General features: G+C 56.4%; 1 protein-coding gene across 1 annotated transcript in view; it reads left to right on the forward strand.

Annotated features, from left to right (window-relative positions):
* Kazn (kazrin, periplakin interacting protein) overlaps positions 1-18,864 on the forward strand; it is an 85,262-nt gene that overhangs the window by 41,290 nt on the left and 25,108 nt on the right. The window contains exons 3-6 of the mRNA XM_013022299.1: positions 14,125-14,261; positions 14,820-14,990; positions 15,486-15,675; positions 17,170-17,300. Coding sequence (XP_012877753.1) covers positions 14,125-14,261; positions 14,820-14,990; positions 15,486-15,675; positions 17,170-17,300 — 629 coding nt within the window. The remainder of the gene's footprint in view (positions 1-14,124; positions 14,262-14,819; positions 14,991-15,485; positions 15,676-17,169; positions 17,301-18,864) is intronic.

An 18,864-nucleotide genomic window follows, 5' to 3' on the forward strand; every position in this document is an offset into this window, starting at 1 on the left:
TGAGGTCCTGTAAGAGGTGGGGAGGGGAAGGAAGGGGCTGTGGCTGTACCTGTGGGGCTCAGACTTCAGATTCAGACTGCCGTGATTGGGATTTGGAGATCTCCACTGATAGCCCTGCTGCCTAGATGGAAGAGGCCAGGAGCCAAGGGGTGCAGGTCCTCTACAAACCAACAGGAAGGAAACTGGTCCCTCCCCTGGAGCTTTGGGAAGGAATGTAGCTCTGCCGACACTCTGACTTTGGCCCAGAGAGACTCTTTAACCAGACTCTGACCCTCTGACCCCCTAGAACTATAAGAGAGGGTGTATGTGTGTGTGTGTGTGTGTGTGTGTGTGTGTGTGTGTTGGTACTAGAACTCAGAGCCTCGAGTTCTTGGCTTTTTTGCTTAAGGATGGTACTTTACCACTTCAACCACAGCTCTACTTCAGGCTTTTTGGTCATAATTGGAGAGATAAAGAGTCTCTCAGACTTTCCTGTCTAGGCTGGCTTTGAACTACAATCCTCAGATCTCAGCCTCCTGAGTAGCTAGGGTTACAGGTGTGAGCTGCTTGTATGTAAGGGCTTTTGTGTGTGTGTGTGTGTTTTTGGGGGGGTGAGGGAGTAGGTGAGGGTTTGGGGTTTTGTTTTATTGTCACTCCCCGGAGGCTCTGGGAAGCAGCAGGGCTGCTCAGGTTGTCCTAAGCCAGCACTGGTGGGGGGACTTGGTGGAAGTATGGAGCCCTGGGCTCTGCCCCTCAGTGCCAAAGATCACTCAGCCCAGGTCATCTACGTCTCTGCAAAGAAAGACAAAGAAGTGGTTTCGGATGTGGCCCAGGCTCGGGAACCTGGGCTCTAGCCTGAGCCAGTGAGGCCATCACTGATCAGAGTGAGGCAGATGTTTCTCTGGCCTCAGTTTCTTTGTCTGTTAAAGGAAGAGAACAAAAAGCAGTAAGTGGAGCTGTGGCTTAAGTGGTAGAGTGTCAGCCTTAAAACCTTAAAGCACAGCATCTAGACTCTGAGTTCAGGCCCCAGCTCTGGCACACACACAAAAAAAGAAACAAAATCTCCTCACCCAAAGACCAAGATGTACAGGAGGGTGCCCAGGGCCACAGGGCCAGGAGGGCAGAGCTGGTTTGGACTGGGCTCCATGCACCTGCTGGTGCTGCTGTCTTCCCCTGGGGGTGAGGGGAGGCCTGAGTTCTGCTCCTGGGCTTGGGGTGCTGTTGGCTGTCACATGGGAGAGGCCCAGCATCTCAGGATGTTTGGGGAGTATCCCAGAATCCACTTGGTCTGGGAGTCCCGGATACTTCGTTATCCAGGCTGCAGCGATGGTGTCTTTGGCTCCGGAGTTGTCTGCTCTACATGTTTAGTAGAGAGAACCCTCAGGCCGCAGGCCAGTCTCACTCTGCCACTCCCCCCCCCCACCTCCCCACTGTTGTTGGAGCCCTTACTGGGGCTTGAACTCAGGGTTCTTGCTTGGCTTTTTCATTCAAGGCTGGTGTTCTACCACTTGAACCACAGCTCCACTTTCAGCTTTTCAGTGGCCATTTGGAGATAAGACTCCCTGGGATTAGTCTGCCAGGCCAACCTCAAACCACAATCCTCAGATCTCAGACTTTCTGAGTCGTACAGGCGTGAGTCACCTGCACCTGCCTCTATCTTGGACCCGTGACTTTCCCTCTTCCAATGTGAGCTTGTCACTTCCGGGACAGCCATCGCCTTCTGGGGAGCTGAGACTCAGCTGAGCCCAGCTGTGGAGTCCCTGGTCTGGGTGCCCAGGCAGTGGGCGTCTGGCACATGTCCTCTAGGTCTTGGAAGAGACAGGAAGGTGTCTCTTTCCCCCAGTCTGCCCTTGCACAATTGTCCTTGGGGATTCCTTGTTTCACTAGATTTGGGTGTTCAAGTGCTGCCTCCAATACTCATTGGTCATGTGACTTTGAACAGGTCCCTTGGGGGCCATGCCTCAGTTTCCTTCTCTAGGAAGTGCGTCATAATTATCTCTCCTACCTGGAGAGGTGGGACCATCATATTCCCAGCCCAGGCTCTGTGCAGGACATGAGCCAAGTACCTGCAGTTCCTGCCAGTCACTGCAGATAACAGCAGCCATGGTCCTTCTGCATGAGGTCCAGAGGTAAAGGTGTATAGGCCCAGCCTGAGAGAGTGCGGTACCATGCCTTGTCTCCCTATCCCCCCCCACCCCCGCCAGGACTGGATAGTAAGGTACTGAGACACCCCCCCCCCAGCCTGGGAGACTGAGATATCCACCCCCCACCCTGGCCTGGGAAACATGTACCACCACCCTGCCTCACCCAACGCAGGGAGCTTTTCAGCACAGACTCGCACACATGGTGCAGGCATGTTCTGAACCACCACGGACGGGCATTATCCAGACGTGCATATCTGTGATCTGTGCCACAGATGTTGCTAAGCACCAGCCAGGTCTCCAGGAGCCCAGCCCGACTCCCTGCAGACCTCGGGCCAGTGTTTCTAAGGCAGCCACCAAGCAGGTGCCACCTGTCCACCTGCCTCCGCCCTTCTTTCCTCCTGGGTGGAATTTTTTACCCAATGACAACTGTTTGAACCTAGTAGCCAAGAAACTGCCATCCTGTGTCCCTGGGGAGGAGAGGACACCCTGGGGCCCAGAGCCTTCTCCACTTTCCCTTTTCTGCTAGGTCTTGGGCAGTGGACAGCTGATGTGGGGTGGCTGTGGATTGAGGCTCCAAGCTCAGCAGATAGCTAACTAAGCTTTGAGTTCTGGGGCCCCAAGCCGTGCACAGGCACATCCCCCAGTGCAGAGACCTGGAGTATCAGGTGATCTGACAAACCCACATGCTGGCCAGCCCGAGAGCCTCACAGTGAGCATTCACTGGTCAAAACCAAAGGCCGAGAGGCTCACACCTGTAATCCTAGCTACTCAGGAGGCTGAGATCCGAGGATCCAGTCTGAAGCTAGCCAGGCTAGGAAATTCTGTGACACTCTTTATCTCCAGTGAACCACCAAAAAGCAGGAAGCAGAACTGTGACTCAAATGATAGAGTGCCAGCCTTGAGTGAAAACACCAAGGAAGACCATGAGGTCCTGAGTTCAAGCCCTGGAACTGGTACACACACACACACACACACACAAACAGCAGGGGCCACACACACACACACACACACACACACACAAACAGCAGGGGCCGTAGCCGTAGCTCAGAGTAGTTTTCTTGCTTAGGGCTGAGAGGCTCTGGGTCCCCACATTGCAAGGCACTTCCCTTCATAATGTGTGTGTAAGTGTGTAAGAGAGAGAGACCCCCCCCCCCCGATCCTGACTGGATGGAGTTGGGTAGGGGCTAGAGAGGCTGGGGCTGGTCTGGTCCGGTCCCATCTTGTGGCTCTGTGACCCCCCCCCCACCTTGTGGGAGGATGGCATCTCATCCCTTTCTTTGCCCACCAGGTAATATTGGGGGGTGGGGCTGGCTGCCCAGGGGGTGAGGGGGTGATGCCCCATGGCTTTTGTTCTGTGGGGCTCATGGGAGGGTTGCTGAGCCCATGCTGACAGAACAGTAAACCACTGAAGTAGGCTCACAGTGTGGCCTGGGGCAGAGTGGGAAGGAAAGAACATGATGTGGAAGGGAGGAGCGGGCCTGGGCGGGCCAGGGGGTCACTATTGACCCCACGGTTGCTTCCAGGGCGAGCCCCTGCCCACAGGACTCTGGTGACAACCCAGGAAGTTAGGGGCGAGGCTGGAGCCAGGCACTGGGGTGGGGGTCCCTGTGATAGAGTCCTGGGCAGCTGGCAAGTAGCAGGGCCGCCCTCCCCGCCCCGCTGGGCCGCTGGCCTCTGGGACCGAGCGCACCCCTGTTCCTCCACGTGAGTGCTAGCTAGCTAGCTAACAGAGTAAGCAGCTTGTTCTGCTCAACCCTTGTGGAGCAGCTCCAGGGCAGAAGTCCAGAGGCCCTGTGTCACCGAGGATTGGCAGGTGACAGGCTCCTGTTGTTGTGTTGTTTTTTTCCTCTTGGTGGTACTGAGTTTAGGTTCAGGAGGGCTCTGCTCTTGCTAGCAGGTGCTCTACCACTTGTGCTATACCTCCAGCCAAGCCCCTTTTGTACTGGTTAGTTTTAAGATAGAGTCTTTCTTTTTGACTCAGCTGGCCTAGGCCTTGATCTGCCTAATGATGTTTCTTGTTCTAGCTGGAATGTCAGGTGTGCACCATCATGCTCTCTGCCTCTCTGGTCAAGATAGGGTCTTGCAGACTTTTTGCCTGGGCTGGTCTAGAACTGCAGTCATTGTGATGTCCATCTCCTGAGTAACCGGGATGGTGGGCACACCCCCCCCCATGCCAGGCCAGCACCCTTCCTTTTTAATATGGGAACTGCCCATGGAACTTCAGGAAGATCTCGGGAGCCAGGTGTGTTGTAAGACTCGGGCCTGAAGGCTGGCCACTGCTTGTCTGGACACTCCACTCTCATTTCATACCGGAAGCCAGCCTCACCCACCCACATCGCCATTTTGGAGTCTGGACCCCAGGTGCAGTTCTGGACCCTGCAATGCCAGCCTCACGCAGGAACGAGTTGCGAGCTGAGAGGTGGCTTCAGGCCTCAGGGTTAGAGTACGTGCTGATGGAGACCCCGGGGAGTCACTCAAGCCCTCTGAGCCTTGCCTTACCCAACTGTAATCCAGGCTCGTTAGGCTATTAAGGATAAGCAGGTTATCTCTGAGGAGGGGTGATGATGTCCTTTATAGGGATGGACGATTGTTTGCAAAGGTACCACAAAGGTTATTTTGTGGGATTCTCAAACCACCTTGTGTCAGGCTGGACATGGTAGCTCACACCTGTAATTCCAACTACTTAAGAGGCAAATATCAAGAGGATCCTGGTTCCAAAGGTTAAGCAAGACCCCATCTCAACAAAGGTGTGGTGGTTTGCGTCTGCCATCCTACCTGTGCAGGAGACATAAAGATTAAGCTAGCAGAGAGGCTAGTCTTGGGCAAAGAAACATAAAACCCTACCTGAAAAATAACAGGACCATGTCTCAAGTGGTAGAACATCTGTTTAGCAAACTTGGGGCCCCAAGTTCAAAGCCCAGTATTGCCAAAAACAAACAAAAATCCTTTGAGTCAGACAGGATCATAGAGCAGAGGTTAGGTGTCTACTCTGTGGCTCCAGGTCCCACCAGCCCTGCAGCAGTGCCTTGTGCCCGGTCCACGTCGCCTTCTCAGATCCGGGTTTGCTGTTGTCCTGATTGCTCTGGTCTCCCAGTCCTTGATGCCCGCTGTGGGCCCATGAATCCCGAGGTGTCCCAGGCCCTCTGTCCTGTCACCACGTGGTTTGTCTGGCCAGTTCCACCCGCTTCCTGTTTTCCTTCTGCTCCCGCCTCCTACTCAGACTCAGCGCTCAGCCAGCCTGCAGGTCCCCAGATGAGCTGGGCGCCTGCTGCCTTCCCGCCACCCATCCTGAGCCCAGCAAAGGTGGAGGACTTCACACTGGCCCTGCATGTGCCCTTCATGTGGGCACCAGTCACGTCTCCCTCCAAACCCAGGGTCCTGCTGATAAATGGGGTGGGGTTGGGGAGGGAACCACAGTCCTGAGGCCCTGGGAGGAAAGGAAGGAAAAGAAGCCGGGCGTGTACCCAGCAACCCACAGTGGGGCCGTCGCTGGAGAGCAGAGCCCCAGCCCAAGCACACCCAGCGAGAAGGGCCCGGCAAACAGAACAGCTACCACTGCCCAAAGACGTGGGCCAAAGGCAGAGACACTGGGAGGGAGCCGGGGGTGGGGGGGAGCCTCCACAGACCTCAGTGGCCCAGCTTTATTTCATGGAAGTTTTCCATCACTTAGAAAAGTCCATGAAATGACAGATCCCAAGCACGCTCCTCAGCCCATGGGGATTCGATCCTTAGTCCACATGTGACCTCAAAGCGAGCCCCAGAGGCACCCTACCAGCTGCACATCCATCAGCGCAAACCCCCGCCCCTGCAGAACGAAGAGCAAGCCTTCTGCAGTTATTGAGATTTCCCGTTCACTCAGAAATGCACTTGGGGGGGCTGAGAAGGTGGCTCAGTGGTAGAGCGCTTGCCTTGCATGCCAGAGGCCCTGGGTTCGATTCCTCAGCACCACATAAGCAAAAAGAAAAAAGCAGGAAGTGGTGCTGTGGCTCAAGTGTTAGAGTGCTAGCCTTGAGCTGAAGAGCTGAGGGACATCATCCAGGCCCAGAGTTCAGGCCCCACGACTAGGCCCCCCCCAAAAAAAGAAATGCACTTGTTTTCTCTCTGGTTAGAGTCACAATCCAAATCACACCCTTACAACATGAGTAGATGCAGTGTGTGCCTTAGTCACTTCCTGGACAGGCTCCTCCTTGTGCCTTCTTTTGCTCACTGTTGTGGGTTGTGGGTGTGTTTCGTGGGGTCTGGAGTTTGCTGAACACATTCCCTCTGCCCTTGTAGTTACCGCACGTCCATAATTCATCCACAGGCCCTGTCAGACGCGCATTCATTGGATGACTTGGTTTTCAGAGCAGTCCTTTGGAGGAGAGGCTGGCTCCGGAGGCCTGTGCCTCGGCTTGTGCTGGCTGTTTGGTACCTGGATCCGCACAGCCTCGCAAATGTAGAATAACGTTGTTCCCACCCAGCCCTCCCCTCCCGTGGCTCTAGAATCTTCCATAGGGAGATTTCCCACCACGCCTCCATCTGATCACCCACTGCTGCATTCCCTTTAGGAAAGGCTCGACTTTTTCTTGTGTTGGCCAGCCATGAGAACTTGGAGTCAGGCCCTCCGCCTCCTTGTGTTTTCAAAGTTTGCCACCATTACAAAACGGATCAAGCAATACATTCATGAAAGCATATACCACTTCCAGCCAGACACCAGCGGCTCACGCCTAGAATCCGCCCTCCCTACCCAGGAGACTGCAATCCAGGGGATTGTGGTTGAAAAACTAGCACAGGAAGAGAAGTCTGTAAGACTCCATCTCTAAATTAATAAGCAAAATGCCGAGCCAGAGGTGTGGCTCAACTGGTAGAGCACTAGCCTAGAGCAAGCTGAGCAAGCCCTGAATTCAAACTCCAAAAATAAAGATATAGATAGATAGATTGATTGATTGATTCCACTTCCAGAGCTTAGTATTTTGGGCACAACATCTCAGGAACAGGCAGGGCCTATGATACCAGGCAGGTGTGGCTTCAGTGGGCACACGCGGCCAGCCATCCACTGCGATCAGCTCCGCCCAGCTTCCAGGTCAGTGCAGGCCAGACAGTGCAATACCATATGGCCTGCATTCCAGCTGTGTACACTCCCCTGGGGTAACCCTACCCTGCCTCTGTGCGCCCCCCCCAGCCCCATCGCGTGTACCCATTCGTACCTGTCCAGCACCTTCCCCATGCCAGAGCTGCGCCTCTGGCCGTGTAGAGCTAGATAATACGGAAATGCAAAATAAGCGAAACCATCAGAGGGAGAAAAGAGCTGCAGGAAAAACATTAGCTTGGGAGGAAAACTGTCTGAGCATGCCTGAAGGAGGCGCGGGCGTGTGCCGTCCGGGTGAGGGCCGGGCACACCTTGCAGTCTGCCTCCCCACCACCTTGGCATTGGAGGGGGTTCCTCGTGGGCCCCGAGCCCCTGAAGGACGGCCCAGCTCCTTCCCAGCCACTGTCACCTCCTGCCTGCTGCAGACTGGCCCCACTGGCTGGTCTGTGTGTATATTGTTCAGGCTGCCAGGTTGTGCAAGGCAACTGGGCCTCGCTGACCCCCTTCACTACTGTGTGACTCCCCACAGAGGGGGCATCCTGGCTGGCATCCTTGGAAGAGAAGAGGGAGCAAATGTGGAGGGGGACGTGACATGGAGGTGCAGGGCACACAGGAAGCCTGGCAGGGCTGGTAACCTGGGAGCACCCAGGATCTAGAAGGTGAGGCAGCCACAAGAGGCAGCCCAGCCCCTGGGACCCCTCCCCTAACACTTCCGCCCCTACTCTAATGCTACCTTAGGGCCTTTGCATGTGCTCCCTCCACCCCCTTCTTCTCAGGCTTGGGCCTATGTATCTTATCACCTCCCAGCACTAACCCCAGTGAGTATTTAAATCACCAAGCTCAAATAATAATGCAGTGTGGCAGGTGGGCCTGTCTCCCTAGCATCTACAGCCTTTGTTGCCCTGCAGACTTTGTCCCATCTACCCAGATTACTCACACCTCTCTCTGCTCTGGCTCCTGGTCACCCCCTGGAGTGGTGGTGGTGGTGACTGAGTGGCTTTGTGTTAATGACAGGTGGTCCAGTCCTGCTCAGCTACGAGATGTGCCTCTGTATGTGCGCCTCTGTGTGTGTGTGGGGGGGGGTCTGTATCTGTGCCGTGGGTGGGTGTGCATGTGTACTGGGTCTTGAACTCCCTTTGCTTTTTACTTAAGGCTGGTACTCTCCCACGTGAGCCAGAGCTCCACTTTTTTGCTGGTTAAATGGAGATCAGAGTCTCACAAACTTTCCTGCCTGGGCTGGCTTCAAACCACGATCCTTAGATCTCAGCTTCCTGAGTAGCGAGTGAACCACCCGTCCCTGACCGTCTTCTTGCCTTAAAGCAACTTTTGTAGCTCCTGTGTTGTTAGTTCCGTGTGATTGGACTTAGAGCCTTCAGGTTCTGGGGGAGACCCCAGCACAGCCCCAAGGGCATGGTGGGGGGGAGGGGGGGAAGTGTGCAAGTCTTCGCTTTCGTGTCTCCCCCTCCCTCGCCCATCCAGTAGGACAGACCAGAGTCCACCCAAGATGCCTGTCCTGGCTTCCACTGCTCATGTGTGAAATTGAACTGGAGGGTTTAGCAATCCTGAATGTAATCTTTCATCTAATTATGCTCATTAACATTTAAATGCATAGTCATTAATGTACCTGGGCATGGTGGTCTAAATATTTTGTAGAGGTCTTAATTACCATGTACTTAACCCCCCCCCCATTTAAAGAGCCAGTATTAGGGGTCCAGCTAGGGGCCAGACCCTTGGCTACCAGGGCACTGTTGCCTTCACCACACCAGGGTGGGTCCTGTGGCCCAAGGGGGAGGGGTGCCCAGAGAGGGTGCATGCATCCCCTGACACACACCGCAGGCCAGCTGCCCGGGGTCTGATCCCTGTCCCCAGGCCAGGGCTTGCAGGTGCCCCTGCAGTGCCCAGTACCCGTGTGGTCGATGGTGAATTAGAAACTCCCCAGGAAGGTGGTGTCCATCCAAGTACTGTTGGTAGTACTGGTTTGGAGCAAGGACTCCCCTTTGGAGACTAGAAAACAAAACAACCCCCCCATACACACACACCATGTGCTTACCCCCCTCTTCCCTCCTGACCACCTAGAAAGGAAGAGGGCCGGATCCTTGGCCTCCTCCCCACCTCCTCTCCCACTGCCTGAGCCCTTCCTGGGGCTTCTGAGGCCATCCCCTCCCCCGCCCACCCCCTCCGTCCTCATAGCATCCCAAAGAGGACCAGGAGCCCAGAGCACGGCCTCCCTCCGCCTGTAGTCCCAGCTACTATGAGGCTGAGATCTGAGGATCACAGTTTGAAGCCAGCCCAGGCAGGAAAGTCCGTGAGACTTTATCTCCAATTACCCCACCAGAAAAACAGAAGTGGCGCTGTGGCTCAAGTGGTAGAGTGCTGGCCTTGAGCTGAAGAGCTCAGGGACAGCGCCCAGGCCCGGAGTTCAAGCCCCACAACCGGCACAAAAGAAACCAGGAAGGAAAGTTCCAGAGTCAGGGTGAGCCTGCCAGCTGTGGCTTACTTTGACAGCATGAGGTAACTGGTGGAAGGAGGGTTGTTCTGGCTCACGGCTCCAGACGCTCCCATCCGTGACGACTGACTCACCTTGCTTCATCAGGTGGGAGCCACGCCACCCCATGGAACAGTTTAGACTCTGGGGTCTCCTGATCCTTTCAGTGGCCCCCAATTGCCTACAGAGTAGCCGGAAGCAGGACAGCACCCCCACGGGCCTTCGACTGATAGGCCTTTGACTGATAGCCCTAGCAAAGGCTGAGGCCACCCTGAAACAGTGTGCCCATACTTCAAGACTCTGCTCCAGGATTGGCTTTGGGATGTGAGATGCTGTCAGACGTGCAGGCAGAGGGAAGTGCAAGCCCCGAGCAGCCACACAGTCCCGTCGAGGCCACGACGGAGCCCTGACTTCCTGAAGCTCTTCTTGCCCCAGATACTCAGGGCCTGTGACCCGCGTTCACTGGGGAGGGGCGGAATCTCCACATTCTGCACATCAGGAATGAGGCTTAATGAGACTCACTCAGGCAGATTTCTAACCAAGGCTCCCAGCCCAGCATCAGGAGACCTGAGCTGACTTGGAGCGTGACATCTAACCTTGGCTGTCCCTCTCTGGGCCCCAGCTGTAGAGAGAAGTTGAGCCAGAAGAACACTTATCTCACATCTTGGCAGGTAGAACCCTGCAGATGGGTGCCCCAGGCCTGTAGTGCGGACCTCTACCCAGCCACCCCCCTCCCCTCCCCTCTGAGCTCACCTTCGGGAAGGGCCCACCAGGCTGGGCAGCTTGGGTTTTCTTTTGTTACATTGTGGCTCTAAGAATTGAACTCAAGTCCTTTGGCTTTCCATTTAGTTTCCAGACAGAATCTCCCACTATTTCCCCTGGCTCTCCTCAAACCATGATCCTCCTATCCCTTCCTCTCAAATACTGAGATTACAGGCATGCGCTGCCACATCCAGCTCAGGATGGAAAATTCGCAAGGACTTCTGGCCATGAACCGCCCAGAACATGGTCTCTTGAGCTCCTGAGCTCTGGCGGATGGGCAGTCTGGGTGTAGCCATGAATGTGGCATTGGCTGGCTGAGGATGCAGGTGGAGAGCAGGTAGCTGGGGGCAGGTTCTCTGAGAGCTGTTCGCGCATGGGTTTGCGCACACACCATACACACACGTCCTTCCAGCAGCCCTGGGCCATCATGGGGGTGCTCATGAGCATATCAGGTGCCTTAGTGGACCCTCAGGAAGTGGCTATTTGGAGCCTCCTACGTGCATATTGAGCCCCTCCGCTGGCTTGTGGGCAGACCACAAGCCAGCTTTCACCGTGGACGCTGAGGGAGGAGGGAGTGAGGGCCTCAAGGTCACATGGCCTCAGTAGAAGTCCGGAAGCCACTTCCTGATGTTGGAGACAGCAGAGCCAGGGTGGTGCTGGGCCAGGTGGGCGCTGCCCCTCACCAGAGCCTGCAGGCAGGGGCTGGCGGCTGCCACAAGTTCCTGGTCAGTCATGTGAAGGACTTCCTAAGTACTTGTGAGGATTAGCGAGGACCATTGCAGCCTTGGCACCGTGCCCAGCCCCACCCACCCCCATGTCACCACATGGTGTTCTTAATAGCAGGAAAACTGAGTCTCCGCAGGCCCAGGGACTTGCCCAGATCTCCAGGCCAGGGTGGCCAGTCAGACCTCAGGCCAGCACGGCAGCCACGCTGCCCTGCGTTGTGATGTTGACTGAGGCCAAGGATGCATTTGTGGGGCATAGGCTGCTCTTCCCCCACCATCACTGTGAGCGACAGTGCAAGGACACCGGGGTGCACACCTTCAATCCCAGATCCTCAGGAGGCTGAGATCGGAGGATTGCGGATCAAAGCCAGCCTAGGCAAGAAAGCTCAGGAGACTCTTACCACCAATGAACCACCAAAAAGCTGCAAGGGAGCTGTTGTTCGAGTCATAGAGTGCTAGCCTTATGTATAAAAGCTGAGGGACAGCGCCCAGGTCCTTACTTCAAGCCCAGTACACACGCATGCACACGCACGCGTACACACAGAAAAACAAGTAAAGCTGTACAAGGACGTCAGCCTCCCTGGGTGTACCAGGGTTCAAGGACCCATCACCACTTTTAATTTGACCTTCATTTGAAATTTGTTCCCAAAGATTCAGCTTTTATACATTCTGGGTCCCCAGCTGGGGGTTGGGGGGGAACGGCGCCAGTCGGTGTGGTGTCCAGCCGAGAAGCTGGCAGAGCCAAGATTCCCCAAGCGCTCCACACAGACACAGACCACCCATGTGAACAAGCACGTCCCCTGCCGGATAGGAGGTGAAGGACACAATGGCGCAGAGGTCCCTGGAGCCCAGAAGCCTCTGCACATCCTGTCACCCCCTCAAAGGCCATTCACAAAGGCCAGGAAGGGTCAGGAATGTGATGTTGGAGTCAGAGGGCTTTCTCCCAGTGTCAGGGCTGTGCCCGGGAGCCCATCTGTGCCCCAACCCAGAGCCTGCAGGGCGCCCCCTGCTGGCAGAGGTGGAGCAAAGGCCTTTCCCTGCCCTGGGTCTCCACCCTGGGCCCCCACCCATTCCCTGTCCAGCCCAGCAGGCCTGGAATTCCAGTGCTGTGACCTCAGCCAGGCCCAGGCCCAAAGAGGACAGACAGAGCTGGAAGGCTCAAAGCTGGAATTCAGTGTCCTGCGATCCCAGTGTGAGGTCTCCCTACACCGGTGGTGACTCAGCCACCTCCTCCTGCCTACCATAAAAGCAGGAGGATGAAGGGGTTCCCCAGGGACACAGAAGCCTAGAGTTGGGGCCCGGGTGCCCAGTGCCTTTGTGTCACATACTGAGTCCACCAGATTGGATGCCAAGGGCAGGAGGAAAGACACAGCCACCACCGGTCCCATGTCAGCGAGCTGGGGGCTGCAGCACAACACACAGTCCTGTGTGTGGACTTGGGGGTCCAACATGGCTGTGTGACTTCAGGCAAAGGACTAAGCACTCCGGGCCATACAGGCTGGAAATGGCCAGAGTCAGGAACTCATCCCACTCTCAACACTTCCACAGTTCGCCCCAAACCCCATCCAGGGCTCTCACGGGAAGGGGACGGGCACATGGCTGACGTTTCGTTTCTACACCACCACACAGCTCCTCTGTCAGGTCCACAACAGCCCCTGGGCTTCAGACTTTGCAGAGTTGTAATCCATCAGAACAACCAGAGCGAGGAGGGAATTGTCGGGGTCAACAATGGGGTCCTGGGCCTGCAGTCAGCAGTCAAGCCTAAGGCATCTGTGAATCGAATCACTTTCTGCCTGTGCAGATTTCCTCCTGCTTGAGCACTTTGTAAGGGACAGTCACACACAGCTTCAGCCTTTTCTATAAGGTTTTCTATAAAGCTTCAGCTTTTCTATAAGGCAGCCCCCCCTCCTCCCGGGGTGACTAGCCTCAGGACCTTGAGGTTGCCTGATGGTTTCTTGTGGGGAGAGATTGCCCCTTGTCATTCAGGCACGCTGGCAGACATCTGGATTACTTCCACCCTGTGGGTGCTTGCTTATGAATAATGCTTCTGTGCACCTTTATACACAGGTGTATGAGTAGTCATCATATTGTCATTCATAGGGTCACTTTTTTAAAGGTTTGGTCTTTTGAGAAAGTGCCAGGCTGTTTTCCAAAAGTGCTGCATCATTTTTCACACACACACACACACACACACACACACACACTGTGGTGGAGTTGCCCTCCCTGCCCATATTCGGCCAACACTTGTGATTGCATTTCTCTGACAGTCATGTCATCCAGCGCGGTTCTTGTTCTTGTTGGTCGTCCATTGGTGGTGAACTATTCCGATGAGTTACTCATTTTTTAAGTGGATTACCTTTTTATTGTTGAGTTGTAAGAATTATTTATATAGTCTAGATGTAAGTCCATTGTCCAGTGTAAGGCTTATAAGTACCTTCTCTGACCTGTGAATTACTTCATTCATGATATCCATGATGCCCAAGTTCTGATTTTGATGATGCCCAATTTAGCTTGTTTGGTTTTTGTTCTGATATAGAGGTCCAGGCTGATCTTGAGCCTCAACCCCCTCTCCAAGTGCTGGGATTCTAGCCATGCACTATGGCACTCGGCTTCTAATTTATCTGTAGGTGTGTCTTTGTGGCCTGTGATTCAGTGATAGATCTCTCACGCTTTGAATGAAAGGTTTTTTCCTGGGAAGGAAGCAGGGCTAGGTTGTTCTGTGGGCTCAGGGGGGCCCTTGGGTTTGTCACTGTCTCCCAGGCTGGGGAGGGTGGTTAGGATCTCAGCAGAGACCTGAGAGGGGGGGAAGGGAGTGTGGACACACGCAGTCCTGATTTTGAATCCTGGGGATGTCTCGAGTGGGGTCCTGAGACACCTCAGTGTCCAGGCTGCATTTCACACCTGTGAGGCTCGGGGAGGAGACTTGGGGTATTGAGAACTGACTGGTCCTTCTGTCCACAGCCATGAAAGCTGACCGGAAGCGCTTGAAGGGCGAGAAGACTGACCTGGTGAGCCAGATGCAGCAGCTCTATGCCACACTGGAGAGCCGCGAGGAGCAGCTGCGGGACTTCATCCGCAACTATGAGCAGCACCGCAAGGTGGTGGCGCCTGGGCCCCCCCCCCCCCCCCCCGTTCCTGCCCCTCCCTTTCCCTGAGCCCTCAGCTGCTAAGTGACAGAGGCACACGCCATCTGGGCCCCAGGGGTCTGCCTCCGCACACAGGGACATTTTTCCCCTAAGCAGCCATGTGGGCATCGCTCACCCCAGGGCAGGGGGTAGGGCAGCCTGTCGCTCAGGTCCACTGAACAGGTTTCCAGAAGGAGCTCTGCGGGGCTGTGTGTGGAGCACTTTCTGCTGGCGCCCATGTTGCTGATGGGAAACTGGCCTGATGGGGCAGGGCATCCCTGGGCATCGATGTGTCTTCACCCTTCACAAGTCCTGACCAACACCCAGGGCTCCTAAGGGTTCCTCTCCCCGTCCTGCAGCTGATTTGTGGCAGAGGAGGATTTGAACCCAGAGCTTCCTTGCTATCTGTTGAGTTGGAGCTCCTGGTCTCATGCTGGGGCCTCTCTGCTGTATCTCCACTCTCTGGGGTGACACCGTGGCTCCCTGTACCCCCCTCTGGGGTGACCCCCGGCTCCCTGTCCCCTGCTGCAGGAAAGTGAGGATGCCGTCAAGGCCCTGGCCAAGGAGAAGGACCTCCTGGAGCGGGAGAAGTGGGAGCTGCGGCGTCAGGCCAAGGAGGCCACCGACCACGCCGCCGCGCTGCGCTCCCAGCTGGACCTGAAGGACAACCGCATGAAGGAGCTGGAGGCCGAGCTGGCTATGGTGAGAGCCAGGGCCACCCAGGACACCCGGCAAAGTTCTACTGATTCTTTTTGATGACAGCACTGGGTTCTCGAACTCAGAGCCTGGGTTCTGTTCCTTAGCTTTTTTCACTCAGAGCTGGTGCTCTACCACTTGAACCACAGCTCTACTTCCTGCTTTTTGGTGGTTAACTGGAGATAAGAGGCTCACAGACTTTCCTGCCTGGCCTGGCTTTGAACCGCAACCCTCAGATCTCAGCCTCCTGAGTAGCTACGATTAGAGGCGTGAGCCACCAGCACCTGGCTAAGACACCATTTTCTTATGGTCACATTTGCTTACAGTCAGTGCTGGTCCTCCAAACCCCCTTGCTCACCATTCACCAGCATCACTGTGTTCTCACCAGGACCCGAAGGGGCGCTCACAGCGCATGTGTCTGTGGAGGGACCCAGGACCCAGGGCGGGCTGGTGGTGCCTGACTGCTCACGGTGCCCTCTTCCGTTCCATCCCTCCGCCCAGGCTAAGCAGTCCCTAGCCACGCTGACCAAGGATGTCCCCAAGCGGCATTCCCTCGCCATGCCGGGCGAGACGGTGCTCAACGGTAACCAGGAGTGGGTGGTGCAGGCAGACCTCCCGCTGACCGCGGCCATCCGCCAGAGCCAGCAGACCCTCTACCACTCCCACCCTCCCCACCCTGCGGACCGGCAAGGTGAGCCCAGGCACGGCTTCTCCGGGACGCATTGGGAGGGCATGCAGCCCAGGGAGAGGGGCCAAAGCCCGGGGCGGCGTGGGGCAGAAACGAGGAGTTTCTGACCGAAGAAGCTGCCAGCAGAGCTTCAGGCGGAGCTAGATCCGTTGGTTTCAACAGCGACTGGGTCTTGCCCTGGTCCTCCCCTCCCAGTCCTTCCCTCACCCGTCTACAGTGGGGAAGGCCGAGGACCGCGGTGGTCTCTGGCGCTGCCAGTGGTAGCCACAGCCCCGTCTGCTCCCCCAGAGACTAGGGGCCAGTCAGGCCAGCGGGGCACACACTGGAGCAAGGGGACCAGGCTAGGCATCGCTCCACTGGACTCAGGACCTGGCCCTGACCTCGGGAGGAGTCCTCAGGCCTGCTGGGTCCCTGTGTTCCGTGTCTCCCGTGTCTGCATGTCTCCCATGTCTGCTTGCCGCCCCACCCCACCTCCCTCCTAGGGTGCCGTGGAGATAACATGTAGAGAGTTCTGGAACGGGGCCGGGGTAAATGTCAGCCACTCAGCGATGTCCTTGGGGGTGGCATTGTCGTAAGAACTCTGGCCAAACCCGGAGGGAGACAGTGCCCCTTCCTGTCCCAGCCGGGGGTTCAGCCAAGGCGCAGGGGCCCAATGGCAGTCAAGACCCAATGGAGCCCCAAAAAGTGTCCCCCTTCCTGTCCCGCAGCCTGTGTGTGCAGCAGGTGAGCCAGGCTCCCCGGGACGGACCCTCACATCTGTGACTCAGTGGGGCCAGTGCTAGTCTGAGAAGGGCAGCCTGGGTTGACGGACCTCCCACAAGCCCATCCCCCAGCCACCGCCAAGCTTTTGATCAGACACCTCCTCCAGGAAGCCTTCTGGGCCCTGCCCAGCTTTTTACCCCCCCCCCAGATGCTCCCTTGCACCCCTGCCCCATCCCACCACGCCGCTGCCGTGGCGCATCTGTCCCCAGGAGCAGCAGGAAACGCAAAGGCCAGGCACAGAGCAAGGGTCAAGACACCCAGCCCGGCTGCTAGGGCCAGAACGGGGGGAGGTTTCACCCCGAGAATGCCAAGGTGTCTGTGAGGAGGGGGCAGGGAGGGCCCCTCAGAGTCCACCACAGTCTTCCAGGCCAGAGGTGGCAGGGGAGGGAGAGAAGGGGACGGGCATGGGGTCCTTCGGGCGATGCTGGTGTTGGAGTGTGGGGAGAGGAAGGAGCTGCCAGGGACCCTGGGCTTCTCGTCTGGGGATCCAGTGCTGAGCGGTCATTGGGGAACACAGGAGGGGCTTCGTTTACCGGTGTCTGGAGGACAGGGAGGGTCTCCCCAGTAGTGCTGCCTGGGCCGGGCAGGGCTGAGGCAGAGATGGGTGGATTGGGACACACTTCCCGCCTTCCCTCTGCCTCTGTGTTCCCATCCATACCCTGGGCACATTGGTCAGGCTGGTCTGCCTGCGGGCTAGTGCCTGGCCCTCTCTCACTGGTTGCCCCTCCATTGCAGCGGTCAGGGTCAGCCCCTGCCACTCACGGCAGCCCTCCGTCATCTCCGATGCATCCGCTGCCGAAGGTGACCGGTCATCCACGCCCAGCGACATCAACTCGCCGCGACACCGGACCCACTCTCTCTGCAACGTAAGGCCAGCAGCGGCGGGCAGGGCCCGGCCCTGCCCCAGGCCTCTGTGGGGAGGGAGGGCCGGGGCAGACACCCCCCCACTGTTTCCTCTCGTCCCCCAGGGAGCCCTGTGGCGAACACGTCCCCCGTTCTGTCCTCTCCTTTTGCGAGAAGCAGTGGATGTGGGGAGAGAAAGAGATGAGGCCGGGAGGGTGAGGAAAATCGAGGAAGGCCGGCCTCGGTCGGGTGGGCCACAGGGTCTGTGCAGCCTGGACCTCCGCCCCCATGGGCCCTGGCTGGGTGGGCCTCTTGTGGGACCGTGGTCACCTCCAGAGCCAGCCAGGACCCCTGCCCTGTGCCCTCTAGTGCCAGCTGCCCTGCTTCACTCAGGCGTGCAGCCTGGGCGTTGTCGTGATTGTGCTTAGTTTCCTATAGTTTGAGCCTGCATGGCCTGGGCCGCCGCGTCCTGTGGGTTTGTTCTCACTTGCTTCCTTCCCTTGCTCGCCTCACCACTTTGTGGTTGTGTGCTGGTGGGAGCCACTGCCAATCCCACTGACCATCGGTGCGTGACAACACCCCCAAGTGGGGGACGTAGGAAGAGGACAGGGCTTCCAGACCATGAGCCTCGGGGTCACACGCAACACCCAAACCGAATTTTGCTTCCATCACATGGCTGATATCTGAGGGGCTCCCCTACTCTTCCTGGAGACAGGGCACTCTGCTGTGTTTGAGGTCCTTAGTTGCACAAGAAGGCGTTCTCAAAAACTTAAGCTGCTCACACCCACAATCTCAGGAAGCTGAGATCCAAAGGATTGCAGTTCAAGACTAGCTAAGGCATAGAAAGTATGTGAGATTCTGTCTCCAGTTAACCAACAAAGAAAGGCAGATTGGAGGCATGGTTCACAAGGTGGAGCTCCAGCCATGTGTGGGATGGTTGAGCAAACAGAAGGCCCTGAGTTGAATCCCCAGTACCAAAATACAAACAACAACAAAAACTTTCAAGTAATATGGCTTTGTTAAGCAGGGAAATGAGGGACAAAGATCGGAAAACAGAATAAAGCCAATCTTTGCTGGCAACAGGATTTATCTCCCTGGAAAACCCAAGGGATTCGAGCTTCTCCTAGGCAAGTTCCTAAGGGACCTGGTGGAAATCATTTGGTGAAAATCAGTCACTTAGCTGGGGATTGGTGGCTCATGCCTAGCCCCAGCTACTCAGCTGAGACCCAAGGATAATAGTTTGAAGCTAGCCCAGGCAGAAAACTCTACAAGTCTCTTGGCTCCAGTTAGCTACCAAAAAACCAGAAGAGTGGCTCAAGTGATAGAGTATTAGCCTTGAGCCAAAAAAAGCCAAGAAACATCCAGGCCCTGAGTTCAAGCTGTAGTAACCAGGAATTTCAGTTCAAAATCAGAGCTGATAAAAGGAACTAAGACTCATCTTAAAAGAAGGGCCTGGCAAGGTCAGATGGTGTGGGTTCCTAAGACAGGGACCCCCCACAACCCAGGGCCTGACTCCCAGCTGAGATTCCTCCCTTACTGTAATGAAGCAGCTGTCCTGCTCTTGGCCCCCACTCCAGAGGAGAAGGC

This window comes from Dipodomys ordii, unplaced genomic scaffold, assembly GCF_000151885.1.
Source record: "Dipodomys ordii isolate 6190 unplaced genomic scaffold, Dord_2.0 Scaffold61, whole genome shotgun sequence".
Classification (NCBI taxonomy): Eukaryota; Metazoa; Chordata; class Mammalia; order Rodentia; family Heteromyidae; genus Dipodomys; species Dipodomys ordii.